Below are 21,617 nucleotides of genomic sequence, written 5' to 3'. Positions count from 1 at the left end.
CTGTCACAACAATACATTGTGCAGCTAATTAAATAAACAACACTGTCACAATACATTGTGTAGCTAACTCAATAAACAACACTGTCACAACACATTATGTAGCTAACTCAATCTTCCTTGACAGCCCAGAGAGAGCACAGACCATTTCAAGTTGAGTTTTATCACATTTATTAATCAGAAGAGGACATTAACATTTAATAAGTACTTGTTCAGAAGAAAAAGGGGAACAGTGTTGCATCTTGCCATACACATACTTACAAGACTAAAACAAGATTTGTTTTGAAAGTTGTATAAGATGCCTACGTTGTTGTTTTGCTGTACTATGTCGAGATGATCGAAATCTAGGTTATGGTAGTAACAGGCTGCTCTGTATGGGTGGAGTTGGGTTGAGCTGGGGATTTTTATTCTGATAGTGAAAATGCTAGATTTGACTAATTCACCTGTAGGGTTCCTGGATGGGTGTAGTAGTGTATAGGAAGGGGTGAATATTCAGTCAAAAATGTAATAAAATGTCCCCTCAAATTGACTCAACATATCTGGTAACGTCAGCGGATGGGGTTCCAAATACAATTCACATCGAGTCAGTATGCTATAGTTGTCATGAAGAGCAGATATTCTAGTTCGTCGTTTGATTTAGTTACACAGCTCTGTATAGAACCTTGACACTGGTTCAGAAAGGCATCGGTTCTAATCATCATCACGGAGGAAATCAGATATTCCCAGAACATCCTCGATGCCGAATCACGTCTGCAATGCTGCTCCTCTCCTGTCTTCTACTGCATTATGTTGTGTAATGTGTAGTAATGCCAGTGAGTGTGTGCAGAGGGAGAAAGTGCTGAACTAGGATCCTCGTGACAGGGATTTCCACCCTCTAATGTATTCCCCTTTTTTCCTGCACCCCCCCCCCCCCCCCCCCCCCAAAAAAAAACAAAGGGGCCCCGGGCTTTCCCCCCCCCCACGGGGGAGAAACCGGGGGGGGGGGGGGGGGGGGGGGGGGGGGGGGGGGGGGGGGGGGGGGGGGGGGGGGGGGGGGGGGGGGGGGGGGGGGGGGGGGGGGGGGGGGGGGGGGGGGGGGGGGGGGGGGGGGGGGGGGGGGGGGGGGGGGGGGGGGGGGGGGGGGGGGGGGGGGGGGGGGGGAAGGGGCAGGGGATGGAGAAGGGGCAGAGGATGGAGAAGGGGCAGGGGATGGAGAAGGGGCAGGGGATGGAGAAGGGGTTGAGGGAAAGGGGCCAGTCTTGCAGAGGCAATAGAATGCTAATGCCAACACATACACACACACGCACACACTGACAATACTGCACACGCACGTGCACTTGCATGCATGCGCACACAACTGCTGACACTGCCACAATTCTATGCCACTAAGTCATCCCCCCTCTGTGTGTGTGTGTGTGTTCAGTCAACTGTATTATGTAAGGGGAATAGGGAGTGTTTGAGGGGGAGGGGGGAGGGTTTTCCCCACACAGCTGTGTAGGTGCACTGCAGACTGTGTTAATGTTATTACCGWAACTCCATGATATACATAAGCTATCAAAGTGAGGGAAGGCCCCATTGTGCAGATATGCACCCAGTGATGGTAKGCCCCATTCTGTAGGTGGGCCCCATGGCGCAGGTAATCCGTGTGCTGCAGATAAGCCCTGTGGCGCTGTTGGACCCCACGGTGCAGGTTATCCCCACTGTTCCAGGGTTCTTAACAATGTTTGGGCTCTACAATGCAGGTGGGCCCCACAGGACTGAGACTCTACACCACCAGCAGGCATAGATGGCCGGCTGATCTATGCCTGCACTCTTGCACGTACGCACATTCACACGCACATACGTGCACAACACGTACACACACATTCACACGCACGTACGYAYRTACGTATAYACRYAYACACACACACACACCGCTAGGAGGGAGCAAACTGTTCCTGTTCTGCCAGTCCGTCCATTATTAAAGGTTGTTTGTAATGCCTGGCCTGGCGAGGGAATCGTATATTATCGCCTGTGAATACTGCATGAGTTCAGAGGCCCTGTTGTCGTGGCACTGTAGTAATATTTCCCAACAATAAAAGATGGATCAGAGTGTTGTCTCATAGGTACATGGAGGGGGAGAGAATAATGAAACGAGGAAAACCCCCAAAGACGAAACCAGACYGAAGAAATCAAGTTGAAATGAAAGAGATGACTGATGGGGAAGAATAAAAATGAAAAATGCTGTAAACAGAACGGGTAGGGAGACAGGAAGGGGGGAGCAATAGGGGGGATGGAGAGAGAGCAATAGAGAGAGGAAGATATATGGAGAAATAGAGAGATGGAGAGAGAAGGGGGCCCTAGTGATGAAGGGTGCTCCTTGTGGTCCAAACTCCAGTGCCGCAGAGAGAGAGAGAAAGAGAGGAGAAAGAGAGAGAAAGGAGAAAGAGCGAGAGGTGGAGAAAGACAGACCCAAGCTGAAAAGACACACAGGTTGATTCAGTAGGCTATAGGTTGGGATGACTAGGAAATAAAGTGGCTGTACAGCGAAGTGATAGATTACTAGAGAACCCTGTGGCTCAGCTCTGTAAGACTGCACCAATACTGCAGTGATCATTATAGGCCAGGAGTTGTTCAGTTTATGGCCAGTTCATGCTGTCAGGAAAAACTCCTGGCAGGATCCTATGAGTCGGTGTGAACCCAGAAAGAGATAAGTGCCCCCCCCCTCCACCAATACACGCACTTGCAGACCTGTAATTCACAGGGCTGTCTCATCAGTGTGCCTATTTCTTTCCCGCAGTAGCAGTAGCAGTAGCAGTAGCAGCTGTGATACGTGATCTCTCCCCTGCTCCGTCTCTCCCTCCCTGGCCAGTGCTTCTCCCCTTACTACCACCGCAAAGTGCTGCTTCATTTACACCTAAAATATTGACGTTCTTAATTTAACCCCTGGGGGGCTCTGGTGTTACTACAAAGAGGGGATGTCTTACTGGTATGCAGTGTGTGTGTGTGTACGTGTGTAACCCACCAGTGTCACACAAGAATAGAGGGGAAGTCTGGTCTCTCTCTTCTCCTCCTCCGCTCTCCACTTCAACCATGCACTGTCTGTGGAGTCTGGTCATTGGCTGACGCGGTGCTCCGGCTCATTGGCCGGTTGTCAGTAGTAGGGTATTGTTCATTGTCACGCCCACTGGTTTTGTTCACGGAACAAGCATACGTAAAATGGACGMMCGTATGACTGTAAGCCGCTTTATATGAAAGCATCTGCTAAATGGCATGTATTGTCAGTACCCCACCTGTCCACAATCAGTATTGGACTTTAGAGTAGTGTGACAGCCCTGTGTGTTATAGGTATCCCCACTAGCATCGAGCTAACCATGAGAGTGGCTGACAGGTTGCAAAACACAACCATGAAATGGAGCCTTTGGTTAACTGGTCCCCATGGGCTGAAGGTGGGTTGTCAACCTCATCAATCGACTTCACTGCTGGTGTTCCTGTGGCRTTCCATGTCAGCGAGAGTGAGTACTTCTGTGGTGAGAGTACCTCCACAGGGTAAAGGGTTCCCGGTGCACATTTTCATCACGAGATATGACTGCGTATATAAGGTGTTTACAATGCCTGGCGATGCGATTTATATATCACAGAACCACAAAAAAACMTTATGCAACGATCCTATAGGCCTCGTCCACGCAGAACTGTGCAGAACAAGTGTGTATCTGGAATGCACATGAAATGAACGTGCACATGCTATAGCCTATAGAGATGTGACATTAATGGTAAAGGATAGCGTGTGTATGTTAGCCGATTCGCTGACCAGAAGCAGAGCCACTCCACTCTGGAGAAAGAAGCATGTGCTTCTGGCTCTCCTATCAGTACTGAGGGAAACGCTAAAACAGAAGGTCAGAATGGAGCTGGGCTAGCTAAGGGTGGACACTGTACAGACAGCCAAAACTCCACTCCTCACCAAATATGGTCAAACCGTGACCCAAATATAGTCAGACAATGTGGTTCCGTCTTCATGGACTTTTAGGTAACACCATAGAGTGGTCAAACTCRTTTCTCTACTGGTGTGTTTGAAACATGATGACCGGTTTTAGCCTGGGTTTGCCTGGCCTTACTAGGACACGGCTACATCATGGAAGCTTCCCTCTCCAGCTGAGGCTTATTAAAACTCCCTCCTGCCTTTTCCAAACCCCCAACATCCTAGTAACAGCATGCAGCTGTTGCCTAGCAACAGAGAGCCAAAGCTCAGCCATTGATGTTTATCTAGTGAGAACGCAAACAGTGGTGTCTTTTTCCCTTTSCCCCCCAAGCCTCTAGCTAGCTAGTTTGCTGACAGAGCAGGAGCAGATATTCAAATGTTGCCGCGACTGGTTGGGCTATGGTTTGGCTAAATTGAACGACGTCGATATACAGTGTACAACACGGTAATCTTGAGTAATTGAATAAGCTAAGACTATAATTCAGTCTTCTATGTCAGAGATATGTATACTTTGTCTTTATTTATTTTTTGTACTATCATCACAGTTGATATTTGACAATGGATTCGAAATCACTGTCACGTGACATCAAARTGACATCTCAGCAGCATCCTATAAACACACAATAACAACAGCGATTAAGTTCATGGTCTTTTTTTTTTATTTAAAAAAAAAAAAATGAAAGACTAGCATGTACAACTTGGAATGAATGTAAACTGAACTCAGATGAACAGTTGAAAAGACTTGTGCTGCAACTCTTACCTACAGAATGCATATACAACGTACACAACAACTCCACCACACTTGTCCGAGTCGAGAAAACAGAAGAAAGAAAAACGTGAAGGCCAGTGAATCTCCCTTAATGCCAGAAAGAGATACACTCCATCTCAGCAAAAAACAAAGCTCCACCGTAAGACTTTTTATATCCCTCCTCTTCAGGGCAAGGACGCACAAATACCTAAGATGGCCGTCCAAATAACGTAAAAAAACTAAACTAAAAAAACACATGCCAAACATTTTGAAAATGTACTTTATCTAACATACAAGTAAATTCCATTCCACTTTCAGCTTGAATTATAAACCTTCTATCCTTTCATATACCATATCACTAGGGTTCCTCTCCAAATACAAAAAACTGTACCAAACCAACGACACCATACCAACGACACCCCTGTGGAATCAGCACGCTCGGATTGGCTGGAGGGAGTGCTCCAGTCACAAGCTGCATGCATGAAGAACAGGAAAGAAAGAGAGAGAGAGAGAGAGAGAGAGAGAGATGGCCAGCCCAAACATCACCAGCAAATGGATGGAACTTGGAAGGGGTTCCAGGGGATCCAAGTGCCTTGCTTCAGTTTGAAGGTAGTTATTACAGGGTTGTTATATGTGTCTTTAAAGTACTGATGCTAAACTCGTCTTTTTTGGGGGGGGGGGGGGGGGGTGTCACTAACCATATCATGCAGATATTTTTTGTATCTTTTTGTTTTCTCTGTGTGGATGGACAGAAGGATATTTTATTTTAACATTCAATTATTTTCTATACAGAAACAGTATGAATAAATGAACATTTTTTTTCCCAAGAGGTAAGTAAAACTTTTGTGATCTTTTTTTCCGTCTTCTACAAGGGGACAAGGCGGGTTGGCCGAGCTTCACTTTGCAGTCATCATCTGTACAAACTCTGTTGAAAGGAGAGAGAGACAGAGAGAAGAACACAAAGACAAGATAAGTAAGGTACTGTAGSTCATTAAGCCCCATTGGCAAAGCGCCAGGCGAGGCAGTCACCTGCTAAATTGTTAAACTGTTTATACATTTTTTTTAATCGAGCAGTGGAGGAACAGAATGCACATCATTCTAATTAGTGTCCCGTTTCCAAACGGCTTTCATGCTCATCTCATTAAGCTTATTTGATTAAAAAGTCACCGCACTGTGAAAACAACAATGACGTCCAACCAAAATAAAGAGAAGGCTTTCAAATGCTTAGACTACATATGCTTTTTATGGCACAATGAGAGAGTGAGGAAGTAGGGCCCTTTTCAGCCAAGACATATGGACTGTTTATTGTGTCAATAGCTCCATCTAAAAAAATAAGCGCAGTGTCTTGTGTAATGCACTTAGGRAATAGGAGTGACAGTGGGTGGAGGGGAAGAGGGTAGAAAACTGAAAATGATCGACGTCGACCATACTGGTCACTTATCGCAGGCATTTTGCTGATATCGTGAAGTYTGAAATTAAATGCATTTTCTAATGTGGGTGATTGTTAAAATGGGACAATTGACRGATACAACCATCAAACTAGTAGTAGAAGTTTAAAGGATCATTTAAAAAAAAAAAATCTGTGGTGCACATTAATGTTAGAAACGTATCATTCTATTTAACGTTATCGCAACAATTTAGGCAATTTATCACAAAATAGATTTTTGTCCATGTCGCCCAGCTCTGAGAGAGAGAGAGAGAAGACAGAGAGGGAGAGAGAAAGAAGAAGAGACAGAAGGAAGGAAAGAATGACGGAAAAGAATAACAGAAAAAAAGAGAGGAAGCACAAGAAAGAGAGCAAAAGGCTGGTTACGCCTGCTACAGGGCTGCTCCAGGGCTGGCACTACACATGGTATATGTAGCTGGTTCAGCCTGCTGTACAGTGCTGGAAAGGCTGCATAACCAGTAGTAACCACTACATGTAGCTGGCTATACCTCTTACATGTCTGTTACATGCTCATTACAGGGATAGGACTGACTKATGCATGTACAGTGCCTTCAGAAAATATTCATAACCCTTGACTTATTCCACATTTTGTTCTGTAACAGCATGAATAAAAAAATGTATAAATGTCATTATATATATATATATATATTTACCCATCTACACACAATACCCCATAATGACAAAGTGAAAACATGTTTGAAAATGAAACATAAATATCTCAATTACATAAGTATTCAATACTTTGTAGACGCAAATTTGGCGGCGATTACAGCTTTGCAGATCTGGATTTTCTCCCATTCTTCCTTGCAGATTTTCTCAAGCTCTGTTAAGTTAGTTGAACAGCAATCTTCAAGTCATTCCACAGATTTTCAATTGGATTCAAGTCTGGGCTTTGACTGGGCCACTCAAGGACTTTCACAGTCTTGTTCTGAAGCCATTCTAGCGTTGCTTTGGCTGTATGCTTGGGGTCATTGTCCTGTTGGAATGTAAATCTTTACCCCAGTCTAAGGTCATTTGCAATCTGAAGCAGGTTCTCATCAAGGATTTGCCTGTATTTGGCTCCATTCATTGTTCCCTCTATCCTTACCAGTCTCCCAGTCCCGACCGCTGAAAAGCATCCTCATAGCATGACGCTGCCACCACCATGCTTCACGGTAGGGATGGTGTTAGATGGGTGATGAGCTGTGCCTGGTTTTCTCCAGACATAGGGCTTTGCATTCAAGCCAGAGTTCAATTTTTGTCTCATCAGATCACAGAATATTGTGCCTTATGATCTGTCTTTCACGTGCCTTCTTGCAAACTCCAGGCATGCTGGCATGCTATCATGTGCCTTTTTCTCAGAAGTAGCGTCCGTCTGGCCACTCTCCGATAAAGCCCAGATTGGTGAAGTGCTGTAGAGACTGTTGTCCTTCTGGCAGGTTCTCCAATCTCAGGCAAGGAACTCTGTAGTTTTGTCAGTGGTCATTGGGCTCTTGGTCACCTCCCTGACTAAGATCCTTCTTGACCGGTTGCTCAGTTTGGTTGGACGGCCAGCTCTATGCAGTCTGGGAAGTTCCATATTTTTTCAATTTTCCAATGTTGAAGACCACTGTGCTCTTGGAAACTTTCAACACAAAATGTTTTTATACCCTTCCTCAGATATATGCATCATCACAATTTGATCTTGGAGATCTACACAGTTCTTTGGACTTCATGGTATAGTTTCTACTCTGACATGCACTGTCAACAGTGGGGCCTTATATAGACAGGTGTGTTTCTTTGTAAATCATGCCCAAACAATTGAATGAGCCACAAGTGGACTCCAATCAAGCTGTARTGCCGTCTCAAGGATGATCAAAGGAAATTGGATGCACCTGAGCTCAATTTGGAGTGTCACAGCAAAGGGGTGTAAATACTTATGTAAATTAGATATATTTCTATATTTCCTTATCAATACATTTGCCCCCCAAAACTTCAGGCTGAATTCAGGCTGTAACGCAACAAAATATGGAATAAATCAAGTGGTATGAATACTTCCTAAAGGCACTGTAGCTGGATATGCCTGCTGTACAGGGTCATGTTCATTAGGTACCAAATGGAAGAAAACGTACTGAAACAGAGAGGGACTTCCTAGACTTATAATAAGAAACTCATTTCGGTTTTCCATGCAAAAWGTTTTGAAACGTTTTCCGTTTCGTGACCCAATGAACACTACCCAGAGCTAGCCTGGAACAACTACTGTCCCCCTCTTACCTTCACAGTTCGTCTACATTATATTAAATCAATAATATCCACTGCCACATGTAGCTGGTTAAGCATACAGGGCTAGGTGTACTGTCCTCTTACCTTCATAGTTGACCTGTCCGTCTCCGTCAATGTCTGCTTCTCTGATCATCTCGTCTACCTCCTCGTCTGTTAACTTCTCCCCCAGGTTTGTCATGACGTGACGGAGCTCTGCTGCGCTGATGTAGCCGTTTCCGTCCTGGAGACACAGGAGAGAAGGAATCCCATTGGGTGAGAATAGACGGAAAGGCATTCCCATTGGGGAGCAATCAGGATAAAAAAAGAGACACAAATCCCAATTGGGCAATGATGAGTGGAGAGGTGAATCCCCATTAGGTAATGAACAGAGAATCAAATCCCCATTGGATGGTTAATGATATATACACTCTTAGAAGAAAAGGGTTATTTGGCTGTCCCCATAGGAGAACCCTTTTTGGTTCCAGGTAGAAACCTTTTTGGTTCCAAGTAGAACCCTTTAGGGAAAGGGTTCTACCTGGAACCCAAAGGGGTTCTTCAAAGGGTTCTCCTATGGGGACAGCCGAAAAACCCTTTTAGGTTCTAGACAGCGCCTTTCTTTCTAACAGTGCAGCATCACCATAACTGGAAGTTAACTGTTTATCAAAGGTGGACATCTCTTATGAACGACGACTGTTTACTAGTTCATTACAAAGCAAAATTGTCATTTGAGGATTACTCTCGGAGGATGTGTTAGATAGTAAAAATGCAGTCCTTTACCTTGTCGAATACCCTGAAGGCTTCACGGATCTCCTCCTCACTGTCTGTGTCCTTCATTTTTCTGGCCATCATGGTCAGGAACTCCGGGAAGTCAATGGTGCCATTGCCTGATTGGAGATAGGAAACACCCCGTTTAGTTCATTGTAACGCCCCGTTTAGTTCATTGTAACGCCCCGTTTAGTTCATTGTAACGCCCAGTTAGTTCTTGTAACGCCCAGTTAAGTTCATTGTAACGCCCGTTAGTTCATTGTAACACCCGTTTAGTTATTGTAACCCCCGTTTAGTTCATTGTAACCCCACGCGTTTGTTCATTTGTAACATGCACCCGTTTAGTTCATTGTAACACACCCGTTTAGGTATTGCAATGATAAGATGCTGATAATAGTAAACATACAGTAAAAAAATTGAACTGTGTGTAAATTACAAAAAGACTTGTTTGTTGACTAGCAATTCTTCATCATCCTATGATGATGAAAGACGCTGAAAAGCCTTTGTGAAATCACCTGTTATGGCCTTGCATACAACTCAATTCACTTCCTGCTATAAAAAGCAGTGCACATTGCACAGTGTCCTAGTACTAGACTGGGTGTCTTTCCTCTCTACCTCAGGGTAGCCCTGGGAGGAGGTTGTAGATGTCCAGCTACAGAGACCAGAGGAAGAGGGAGAATCCATCCTCAGACATCTCCTACTGTATGCTGGACAGGAGTCTGGGCCAGGCCCCAGAAAAATCACCTCGCTCTGCCTGGGGAGTCAGTCCCCAGGGAGCCTGTCGCCTCCTCCACCTTGACATAGCCTCTAACCATCTCTAATCCTTCTCTCTAACCAGGCCTCACAGGATGTCGGTCACAGGGGGCTGCTGAGGGGAGGACGGCTCATAATAATGGCTGGAACGGAGTAAATGGAACGCCATCAAACGCATGGAAGCGTTTAATGTGTTTGATACGGTTCCATTTATTCCAGCCATTACTATGAGCCCGTCCTCCCTAATTCAGGTGCCACCGGCCTCCTGTGGTGTGGGTTCATCTGTGGTGGATGAATAGATGGACGTTGGTGGCAGCCGTGGAATCTCTCCCACACAGCCTCCAACCAAGTCAGGATGTGTGAGTTTACAGTGAAATGGGTGGAGGATGGTCGGATGTTGGTGGCAGCGGTGAGATCCCTAGCCTTTCCCTGACATAGGCTCTAACCAGCCTATTCTATGGATGGACATGCAGTACGTTGGTGTCAATGGTGGGATCAGATCCATAACATGTAGCCTGTTAGGTTGGGATTACCCAGGGATTATAATGGTACTCTACGGGGAGGGGATAGGCTCTGGGATATACTACTGTACGAGGATTGTGTGTGTGTGCGTGGGGAGGGGGGTTAGGGTTAGAATTGGGGTTAGGGAAAATAGGATTTTAATGGAAATCAATTTTAGGTCCCCACAAGGATAGTAAAACATATGCTGTGTGTGTGTGTGTACAGTATGTGTTTGTGTGTGAATGCCTTTCAGCAAGAGAGGGAGCTGGGTGGGTGGGCGGACTGGGATGTGCAGGGGTGGCGGAGAGAGGGGGAAGGTCAGAGGAGAGGTCAGAGTACCCGCTGGATTAACCTCGCATGGAGTAGTGTGTGTGTTGGTGTGTGTGTGTGTGTGTGGGTGTGTGTGTGTGTGTGTGGAGGGGAGGATGGGTGGGCTGGTGGTACTGGGATTAACCAGGGAAGAGCAGATCCCCTGAAGCAGGGCTGTAACAACAGCAGAGTAGAGAGCATAATGCGATAAAGGCAGATGGTGATCTAATGCCGCGGCTAGTGATCTCAGGACCTAACACACAGAGACACAAACAAACACAGAGACAGAGAGAGACACACACAGAGACGTAGACGCACATAACAGAAAAGAGACACAGACAGAAAACACACACAGAAAGACAGACGAGATACAGAGAGACCGCATACAAACAGCCAAACAATGTTGGCCGGGCCAGCAGCACAAAGCACAGCAGCCATCAAAAGAACACATTCCACTGGGGAGCCCAATCAGAGAGCAGACAGCCTTTTGTGTGTGTGTGGTGTGTGTGTGTGTTGTGTGTGTGTGTGTGAGCCCCTTTGGCAGCCAGGCAGAGCCTGAAAACATACCACTGGAAGAACAATCAAGAGGAAGAAGAGGCCTGAGTAATCAAGCAGCTGATCACAGCAGTTTCGGACGTTTGACAAGGTCCTGAGAACGTCGATATGCTTTCCCTCAGTGCTCACAAAAAAAAGACAAAACGATCGCCAGCACTGGGCTCGATCACGTGATGCTCGGAGCCGCAGCGTGCTGCTTAAGCTACTGAACCACCGCAGTCTAAATGTAAGGTACTGTAGCTCATTAACCATTGGCCCCCCTCTAGCAAGCCTTGAGAAATAGTGATGTTTTTCATGATTTTGTTTTAAGCCTTCCCTGAAACATAGATCTAACCTTAAGCACTCGGGAATGAATACCTAAACTTAACCCTTTGAGTTGTTTCTTGTTTTAACCCTGTAAGCATGCGGAATTAACCCTGTAACCACTGAAATACACGTTTCATAACACATTTGACTTTCAAAGGGAAACTATGGCTGTTTCTCAAAATGCATACTACCAGTGCTCTGAGCAAGCACATTGGAGCACGGAAGGGTCGGAGTAGGATCCAAATCAAAGTATGCGAAACGGAGCACATATCTCGAATACGTACTCTTTTTGTACATATTTTTAAGCATGCATCGACGCAAACTCCAGCGGAAAGTATGCACAGAAATATGACGCATCCGCGTAAACATTTTTTTGCTACATTTMTTGAAATCAATGGCGCCGTTGTTTGAGCTAAAGCGAGGGAAAATACATTCTGACTTCAGAATGAAATGTTGCCCGTTCACATCTCATATGTTGCCTGACTACAATATTAYTCGATGCATTAATAAATACATGATATGTTCATTTTGGCATGTTTACCTGCCTACCAATACCCACTGCAATCGGGCTAACTGGCTAGCTACTACTGTTAGTTAGCCACGAATAATTGTTAGCTAGCTACCTACAAAGAATTGACGTCTACRTTGCATAACATTAGTTTTAGCCTGTTAAACTATCTGTTTAGCTAGATTATTACTAGTCACATGCAGCTGCTCGTTATTGTGCCCTCAGAAATGTTTCATACCCCTTGACTTATTCCACATGTTGTTGTGTTACAGCCTCAATTCAAAATGGATTAAATCGATTTTTTTGGTGCAAATGTATTAAAAATGAAATACAGAAATGTCTCATTTACATAAGTATTCACACCCCTGAGACAATACTTTGCAGAAGCACCTTTGTCGGTGATTAAAGCTGTGAGTCTTTCTTGGTAAGTCTAAGGGCTTTCCACACCTGGATTTGTTTATTATTCTTTTTTTTCATTTTTTATTCTTCAAACTCTGTCAAATTGGTTGTTGATCATTGCTAGACAACCATTTTCAGGTCTTGTCATAGATTTTCAAGCAGATTTAAGTCAAAACTGTAACTCAGCCAATCAGGAACATTTGTATTCATGACTAAAAGTGAATTGCTTTGCCACATTTTTTGCAGTATTACTTTAGTGCCTTGTTGCAAACAGGATGCATGTTTTGGAATATTTGCATTCTCTACAGGCTTCCTTCTTTTCACTCTGTCAATTAGGTTAGTATTGTCGAGTAATGTTATGATCCAATGATCCATCCTCAGTTCTCAGCCATTAAACTCTGTAACTGTTTYAAAAAGTTACCATTGGTCTCATGGAAAGCTGCTTGTATCCGTGTAGTGACTGGGAATATTGATACACCATCCAAAGTGTACGTAGTAACTTCACCCATCTATCAATAGAAGCYCTTCTTTCCGAGGCATTGGAATACCTCCCTGGTCTTTGTGGTTGAATCTGTTTGAAATTCACAGCTCGACTGAGGGGCTTTAGAGATAATTGTATGGGTGGGGTACAGAGATGAGGTAGTCATTCAAAAATCATGTTGAACACTGTTATTGCACACAGAGTGAGTCCATGCAACTTATTATGTGACTTGTTAAGCACATATTAACTCCTGAACTTATTTAGGCTTGCCATGACAAAGGGGTTGAATACTTATTGACTCGATACATTTCAGCTTTTCATTTTTAATTAATTCGTAAAAATTTCAAAAACATAATTCCACTTTGACATTATGGGTATTGTGTGTAACACAACATTTGGAAAAAGTCAAGAGGTGTGAATACTTTCTGAAGGCACTGTATGAAGTAAAATATTTGCTCTGTGTACATCTTGTTTTGTCTCTTTTGCCACTGTTCTGGCTGTAAGAAGGTTCCATGAATGGGTAAGTCCATAGTAAGTCAGTAGGCCTAGCTAGCTAGCCATGAAGAATTGGTAGCTAGCTACCCACGAAGAATTAAMCTCTACATTGCATAACATTAGTTTTAGGTCGTTTTTTCCTGTTAAACCAGCTGGWTAGCTAGATTATTACGATTCACATAGCTGGCTGATAATAATTAAGTCAATTGTTTGCTTTRCGTGTACCTTGTTTTGTCTCAATTCTTGCCATTGTCCTGGCTGGAAGAAGGTTCAGTGAATGGGGAGGTGCAGCGTGAGGCAGCAGGGGGAGTGTGAGTGCTTCTGAAATGTAATATTTTAAGTGTTCTCCACACTCTTGTCTTCACAAGAATGAACTCAAGAGAACGTCCTCGGAGAATGCCCTCGGAGCATGAGAGTGTGGAGTCCTGTAGTATGCATACTGAGAAACACCCGGTGAGATCTTTCTGCAGCGAGAGCTGGCTGTGACTCCAGGGCCCGACTCTGCCGGGCTTGAAGTACAAGAAGGAACGATGGAGTGGGTGGGAGAGATGGAGAGAGGGAGATGTGGAGGAGAGAGGGAACGAGTGGGAGATGGTACGATTATGCTGTATATAAGAGCCACTGCTGACGCAAACTATAGGAGGAAGACTCATTCTACSGTCTATGAGGACATTCATTCCTTAGGCTAGTACTAKTTCCCCATAGCTTTTCCTAGGCAASGCGGACCAGCCCCTAAGACAACATGCAAAATGTTCCATTGATACCAATGAAGTCCAAATATTTTTCATACGGGGGCAACAGAGATTGGTGGGGAGGGATCAAACCCGGAGAACCAATGATAGGGCAACACAAAACACCACTTCAGAGCCCAAACAAGAGACCTCCTCCTCTCTCAGAGACCAACAGCACACCTCTCTGGGGTAAAGCTGACCTCATTCTCTCCCTAGGGCATCCACTCTGCTTGTTTAGTAAATAATCTGTGGCCCTGCTGTTGACATCACTATGAGGGTACTGAATGTACAAAGCGGCGAGGGGAGAGGAGAGAAGAGAGGAGATACTGAATGTACAGAGCGAAACGCAGATCAGAGGTTATGTAATTAGTTTTCTTTTCCATTACTAGCTTCATTGCTGTCTGACCCAGATTGCCTATACCAGAGAGAAAACGCTGTACAGATAACTAGACAGGATAGAGAGAACAGAGAGAGAGGCGGGGACTTTGGATAGATACAGCGAGCCGAGCCAAACAGTGGTGAGATCTAGCAATATGTCTGCAATTGATAAGGCCCCATTTACCAAAACCCTTTACGCTGACAGGGCATCATCTTGGTATAGGTGGCCTTGCCTGGTCGCCTAGACGACTGACAGGTTTAATTCCCAACATCGTTAACATTCTCACTGACTCAATGTGTGTCCCAAATGGCACCCCCTTTTGGCCCTGGACAAATGTAGTGCACTGGAAAGGGAACAGAGTGTAATTTGGGATTAAACCTCAAGAGTCGCAGTTGATTCAGCCATATCTATTTAATCAGGAGACAGTTGTGTTGAYAAGTTGACAGGGGTCTTGAAGACTTGTCACTCACCATAGTGCTCTTAGTGCGAAAGCTGACACTGTGACAGTAAYCTGCCTGGGCTTCAGGCAGGTAACAGTGAAGTCATAAGACACGAGGGACTGTTTGACAGGCAGTGAGTGACTGAACTGCTGAAGGCACATTCCCAAACAATTGTATAGGCTAAACTCTAAAGGGGACAGACCATGCTAAACCAATACTTTGAGATCATGCAAGTGCATTCTGCTTCGGTCAGTTCATGGTGTGGAACTCACAATGACTACAGGTTTCATCGCCTTTTGATGACRCACGTGTTTGCCCAAGTTTCCCCCGTCTGAACTTCACATCCCCATTAATATATACACACCAATCGGGTGTGCCTAACCCAGCTTCAGGTGTTTTACTCACCATCAGCATCGACCTCRTTGATCATGTCCTGCAGCTCYGCCTCTGTGGGGTTCTGTCCCAGCGACCTCATCACGGTGCCCAGCTCTTTGGTCGTGATGGTGCCGTCRCCRTCCTTGTCGAATAAGGAGAACGCCTCCTTGAACTCTGCGAGGGGGGAGGGAGGAGAATGAAAGGTGGGGTTACGTAAAGTCTCTATGGTTAAGTCAGTGTTTCCTACTGGTGGGTGGGTCACAGACTCAGTCAGGGCCTCTTGGGCTGGGGCTCAAGCTTTGGTTGTGGGATGGGTRACACTTTACATTAAGATAGACTTAAGGGAGGTTGTGAAGGGTTTATATAGACAGTTAATTACTAGTTTGTAAGACGTAGTTCAAGAGAGACCTACAGCCAAAGGTCTGTGTTTTAGGAAGTTTAGTGTAGACGTGATGGTGTTCGATAACTTGWTCAAATCAATATACAGGCAGATCTGAGGGATTTTAATATTGAAGGGCCATAAGAAATCCCTCCAGAGTAAGATGTTTGAAGTGTACTGCTGAAGACAAGACCGAATTAGCCTGGGACCCAGTAGCATTGGCTAATTAGCCACCCAGGGGTTTAGAGATCTAACTGAGGAGAATAACAGTGTACTAGCTAGTTATCGCTGGCCCAAATCACACACACACATCAAATGAGAAGATGATATTTCATTCCACTTATTTCAGACAAGAACAAGGCTGAAGTCAATGGACAGTGAGAAAATAAACTCCTGTATTTTCTTCCTTACAGTATGTTATATGTCGTCCGCGTTTGGCCGGGGTAGGCCGTCGTTGAAAATGTTTTTTTCTTCTTAACTGACTTGCCTAGTTAAATTAAGSTTAAATAAAATATATATATGTAATGTGTGTGTACTGTTCACTAATTAGTCAAACGTGTTAAACATGCTAGAGAGCGGGATTACTCAGTCATTCCTACCTGCAATCTGTTCCTCTGTTAGTTGATCGGCCTGAGGGTAAAAAATTGAGGGAGAAAAACAAACAAACAGTCATTCACTCAGTCGCTAAATACCAAATGACTTAGTCATGCTCTCCAGGCTGTCGCCTGCCTCCATGATTTCCCAACACCCCACAGTGAGGACGTTGTTCAGGGAAGAGACTCCCCCCACCTTGTTCCAGAGACTACCTTGGGTCATTTTCAGTGACCACAAACATGTTTTTGAAACAGAAAAAGAGTACTCTCTCTTAWTGGCCCAAGGTCATGTACCACGTCTGTTTCTAAACGTGTTTCTTCCGACTGAACACTACCCAGGTAGAAGAACCTGTTCTGTGCCTCCTGGCCAAGGCCTGCTGTTAGCTGAAAATGCTAAAACGGCTGTAGGGGTGTGTTCAGTTGATCTGGTCTCCCTGACTCCCTCCCAGCATGTTCCCTGTTCTCTGTTAGCCCTATTTAATGACGCCGGTGAGTCAGAGGCGCTTTAATGAGTGTGTGTGTGTGTGTGTGTGTAATGACTTGGCAGCACTCCTCTACAATGGGCCCACAGATGGATGAAGTCTTGACACACACACAGGGCCTCAGGTTTCAAACAAACATTCACACACAGCAACAGCACCGTAGGTCTTACAACACTGTGTGTGTGTGTGTGTGTGTGTAAATGGTAAATCCCGCGGTACCCTCCCATTGGCAAAACATGCGTATGATTACGGCAACAAACCACTGACGTAATGCTGAGTGCCTGCTGCTGGCAGGGGGAAAACAGGAACACACTCTAATTGGCATTTCCCTCTATGCCATTAGTTTCCATCACCAGGTTTCCTGTGAATTAGTCACATAGCAACCAGGTCAGTTCTGTCCCAAAGCAGACCAGATATCCTACAGTGCAGTAGATATGTGTAGGCTTTATAGACGTCTGTGTAACTACAACACCAAACATAGACCACTATAGTGTTGATTCTGTCTCAGTCAACCATATGAAATGGACATGTACAAAGGCCACTCCTTATACCACAGTGTGTATGATGGGTGAGGTTCTTTCCTAGCGATACGGTCTGTTGGTTCGGATAGAGCAGACGCAAAGTAATGGAGACGGCCGGGGGAAGGCCTAGACCTCAAATTACATGATTGATARCAAAATAGGCTGATAGCAAAATAGTCTCTACATGGCTCCGGTGCTACATCGGTGGCCTTGGTTGATACGTCCAGTGCGATGGTTAACTTCACCAGGATAAATTAAATTAGCTGACGTGATTCAATAAGCATCAGACAATAACCTTTTCTTCCCTCTCCTCCTTCTTCTGGCCTCCCTGTTCCCTCCATCTGCGAGATTTGTGAAATGTCCGAGATAAATGATTTTACACTGACGGGTGGGGTTAATGAACGAATGGACATCGGCCACGGCCTCTCTTCCCGCCCTACAACTCATGTTTCTCTCATCCCTCACTCCTGTTATCTTTCTCGCTCCTATTCCTCTCTCTCTGTCTGTCATCCCTCTCTTCTTCCCTCTGAAGGGCGGGGCGTCAGGTGTGTTCAGTGGCAGAGCTCCTGTGGCTGTTTCCCAGACAGCTGGGTCTCACCGTGCTGCTGCGCGACCAGGCCTTCTCCAACACTTCCGTTCCCTTTGCATGACTGGGCCTCACAGTGCTGCTGCGCGACCAGGCCTTCTCCGGCCCTTCCTTTCCCTTGGCATCACTGGGGCTGCCTGGAACCAGGCCCACGCTCCTAATACAGGCCTTTCCCCCCCTGGGGCACCCTCTCACTCCCTCTCTCTTTTGGCCAGTCTAGCTGGAAGGCAACGGGGGCTTGGTGGATGTAGCAACCTGCTGGTAGGCAGCAAAGTACTGCTGAATTAACACAACACAGAACCACTCCACCCGCTACACACACACACACACACCCACACGTCTGTGCCCAGGAAACTCCCTCTGAGTCACCATTTCCTATGGAAGTGAGGGTGTTGTTGGGCTAGCATTCAGGCCAGCTTGAGAGAGAAGGGTGTTGGTGGAGGGGTTCCTGCCTGTTACAGGTTCTCTGGAATGAGTGGGACAACCACTCCCACTGACCAACCACAGCATGGGACAAGAGACAGGACTCGTTAGTTCACTAGACAAACGACATTCTTTCTCTTCTCAAACATCACCAGGCAGCCTATTGTTCCGGTGTCTGTCTTTAGGCTACAGCAGTAGCTTACGGAATAAACTAGTTTGGCTGGTCTCTGCTATGCAGTCCATCACTCTTCTTAAACATCCTTTACAAAAGGCAGGCAGGTATTATCCGAGCATCTCTAGTCCACAGTTTTACACTGTAGCCTACAACAGAGAGTAGGTGGCATCAGTAAGGCCCCTTATATGGACTTGCTTCCCCTAAAGTGTATGAATATGACTCATAACAAAGGAAACTCTTAGTCCCCAGGGACATACTATATGTATGAGCACACAGACACACATTTGTACTGGGAAGCTTTTGAGCTCATATGTGTTGAACGCCTCTTCTCTTTCAGTCTGGACAAAAGAGGAGGGGGGGGGGGGGGGGGGGGCGCGTCACCATCAACCCCAGCCTAGGGCACCATATGGACCTGATTGGGGGGTTGAGTTCATTAGGACCCACAGTAAAAAAAAAAAAAACATTTTGCAACGGAAAACAAAAATGTGCATTTCTTATTGGACGAGTCCAGGTAGTTCCTCCTAGTTTTTCAGTCTGTTTGGTGCCTAATGAACACAACCCCGATAGCAGTTTACAGGTCGACTCATCCAGGCCAGGACCACCTGCCAAGCAAATAAATGATTCAATGCTCTGGATCAGATGTCCTCTAAGTTACTAAACATGCACCAGCAAACAAGGCTGGAACAGGATAGGGACAGGGCTACTTACTTGATACTTCCATCTGAATAGAGATACACGGTTTCCACTTCAACAGTTGTATTATGTTGGAGTGTATGGTAGGCCTGCGCAGGGGTTTACTCACGGATTCAACTTCTCAAAAGGGCGATGCGCAACGTATACTCCAATTACTACACTGGTGTGCAACATGAAAGCTACCGCATGCAGCAGTTCAATACCATATGGGATAGATATGTGATCACACAGAGAAACATTGCTATTGACTCCCCTRGTGCTATGAATGATCCATAGGGCTGGTAATCAATAGATCATTAATATATTGATTGGGAGAGACCTTTCCCTTCAAYACTTCCACTGGATGGCTTCTCTTGCCGTGACATCTGAGAGATGCTTTTATATGAGTCAGAGGGGTTGGGTTAAATGTAGAAGACGCATTTCGGGTTTGAATGCATTCAGTTGTGTAGCTGACTAGGTATCCCCCTTTCCCTTTCTATGTTATTGAATGAACTCAATTTCGACAGTTGGAAATTGTGTGTGAGCTGTTTGATCGTTGACAGTTATACAGTGAAGTTTGAAACACATTTCTGATTTAGCCTAACTATAATTCCCATAAAATATAACTTTGTTGCTGCTAAATGATGTAATAAGAATGACATTAAACATCAATCAAATACTTTATTCTGCATTTGAAGGAATAAAAAAAAAACCCAGCAGACCCAAGACTTAACAGCTGTTGATGTTCTCGCCTAGGCTACCGAGTAGGTTTTTCTGTGACAGAGAGCTTCTGCGACTCGATGAAACGACAATCATCTCATTTGCATACCATTAAGAACGCAAAAGACAACCTAATCAGGCGGCGTTACAGCGAGATAAACGGCGCTTGAAGGCGAAACTTTGTAACTACTGAACTGTAGAACGCCAGAGGGCGGAATTATATAAAATGTTTCAATTTTTCTGATTCCCTCATTTGAGGGAGACGGGCGATTTCCGTTGCGGATCACAGATTGCTGCAATTCGCATTATGGTTGGTCCATCAGACAGAGCGCGATGATGCAACATGGAAAAATGCAGCTAATAACGATCCATGGAATGGGTTAATTTTCCTCAAAATGGGATGAATCCTATTCGGTAGCATATAGGAGTTGATATAACTAGAYTGCCCATTAATAAAACGCGTTGAGACATGAAGCAGCATCATAGGTAAAAGGGCTTGTCAACTCTTTACGAGTGCAGCGTTACCCCATAATTTGCCAGTGCGCTTTCCTATTCCAGCCAACACACTATATACTCTGAAATGTAATCACTTTAGCTACATAATTATGTTGTAATCATCTAGCAACTTGCTAGTTATCCCAATGCTATTAATCTGATTGAATTAATTAAATCTGCACCGTGCAGCCTCGAGCCAGCAACATGCCCCGATATAGCCATCGAGCCAACTACTATGCCGTAAGAATTGCGCAGTTATCGCGGAATCCCGCTCCATTTTGTGTTACATCCTGTTCATATACACCTCGGCGGTTATATCGCCCTAGAAAATGTTCCTCCAAATAGAATCAACTCGCCCTCGTAAGACTAAAGATTACATATCCCATGCAATTATATAACAGTTGTAAAACAGCAAGCTTTTTGATCACMCTAATTTAATCCCCGCCAGATAAAATGCTGTAAACCTATATGAATGAATAGCAAAATTGTGGATTTCCCCATATCTTGACCCTCTTCCATTTCCCATTACATCGTGGCATTAAATGCATTGACAAATTATCTAAAAATGAACACAAAAAAAATATAATACATACCATGTTCGATGGATCTGGGCTGATTGTCTATGAWCTAGACAACGAGTGTGCTCGTTCCTTAGATGGAGTTTCCAGCGGGATGGAGGTGTGTCGCCGTGGTGGTGAGAATGGGGACTATGTATCCCTCCGCGACACTAGCCCAGCCTGCTCACTCACTTCCTTATTGCTTCAACTGGAGATATTGGCTAACCTAAGCCCCTCCCGCTACAGGACGGAGACACGCCAATCACAGCACAGCTTGCGTCTAYTGTAGCATACTGTAGTGCAGCAGGCCTCGGGTGTATTCATTCCKCCGATTCTGTTGCAAAACGTTTCTTTAACGTAAGCAAACGCAACGGGGAGGATTCCTACCTACATTTATCTAATAAAAACTCTCATTTTGCTGTTTGCGTCCGTTAGGAAACCGTTTCAGTAATGAATATACCCCTGCTGTGCACACCCCCCAATTCAATGATGATTTGCGCCATTGGCACAGGAGGCTGCTGAGGGGAGGACGTTACTATGAGCCTGKCCTCCCCAATTAAGGTGCCACCAGCCACCGGTGTAGCATAGATAGATAGACAGTTCTYTCTGCTACCGCTCAGCAAGCCGTACCGATGCACCAACTCAGACAATCTGCAACATTGMCCCTT

The 21,617-nt window shown here is 45.2% G+C and overlaps 1 protein-coding gene across 1 annotated transcript; it reads right to left on the bottom strand.

Moving 5' to 3' along the window:
• Nucleotides 1–5,355: 5,355 nt before the first annotated feature.
• LOC111954258 (calmodulin-1) lies at nt 5,356–21,076 on the bottom strand. Its single transcript, XM_023973836.2, has 6 exons — nt 20,986–21,076; nt 16,325–16,355; nt 15,377–15,520; nt 9,127–9,233; nt 8,455–8,590; nt 5,356–5,607 (listed from the first exon to the last, which is right to left on the bottom strand). The coding sequence occupies exons 1-6, from the start codon at nt 20,986–20,988 to the stop codon at nt 5,579–5,581; spliced, it is 450 nt and encodes a 149-aa protein (XP_023829604.1). The 5' UTR covers nt 20,989–21,076; the 3' UTR covers nt 5,356–5,578.
• Between the last annotated feature and the right edge of the window lie 541 nt (nt 21,077–21,617).

This window comes from Salvelinus sp. IW2-2015, linkage group LG28, assembly GCF_002910315.2.
Source record: "Salvelinus sp. IW2-2015 linkage group LG28, ASM291031v2, whole genome shotgun sequence".
NCBI lineage: Eukaryota > Metazoa > Chordata > Actinopteri > Salmoniformes > Salmonidae > Salvelinus > Salvelinus sp. IW2-2015.
The sequence above is the reverse complement of the archived record's forward strand: the minus strand, read 5'-3'. Positions and strand labels throughout refer to the sequence as shown.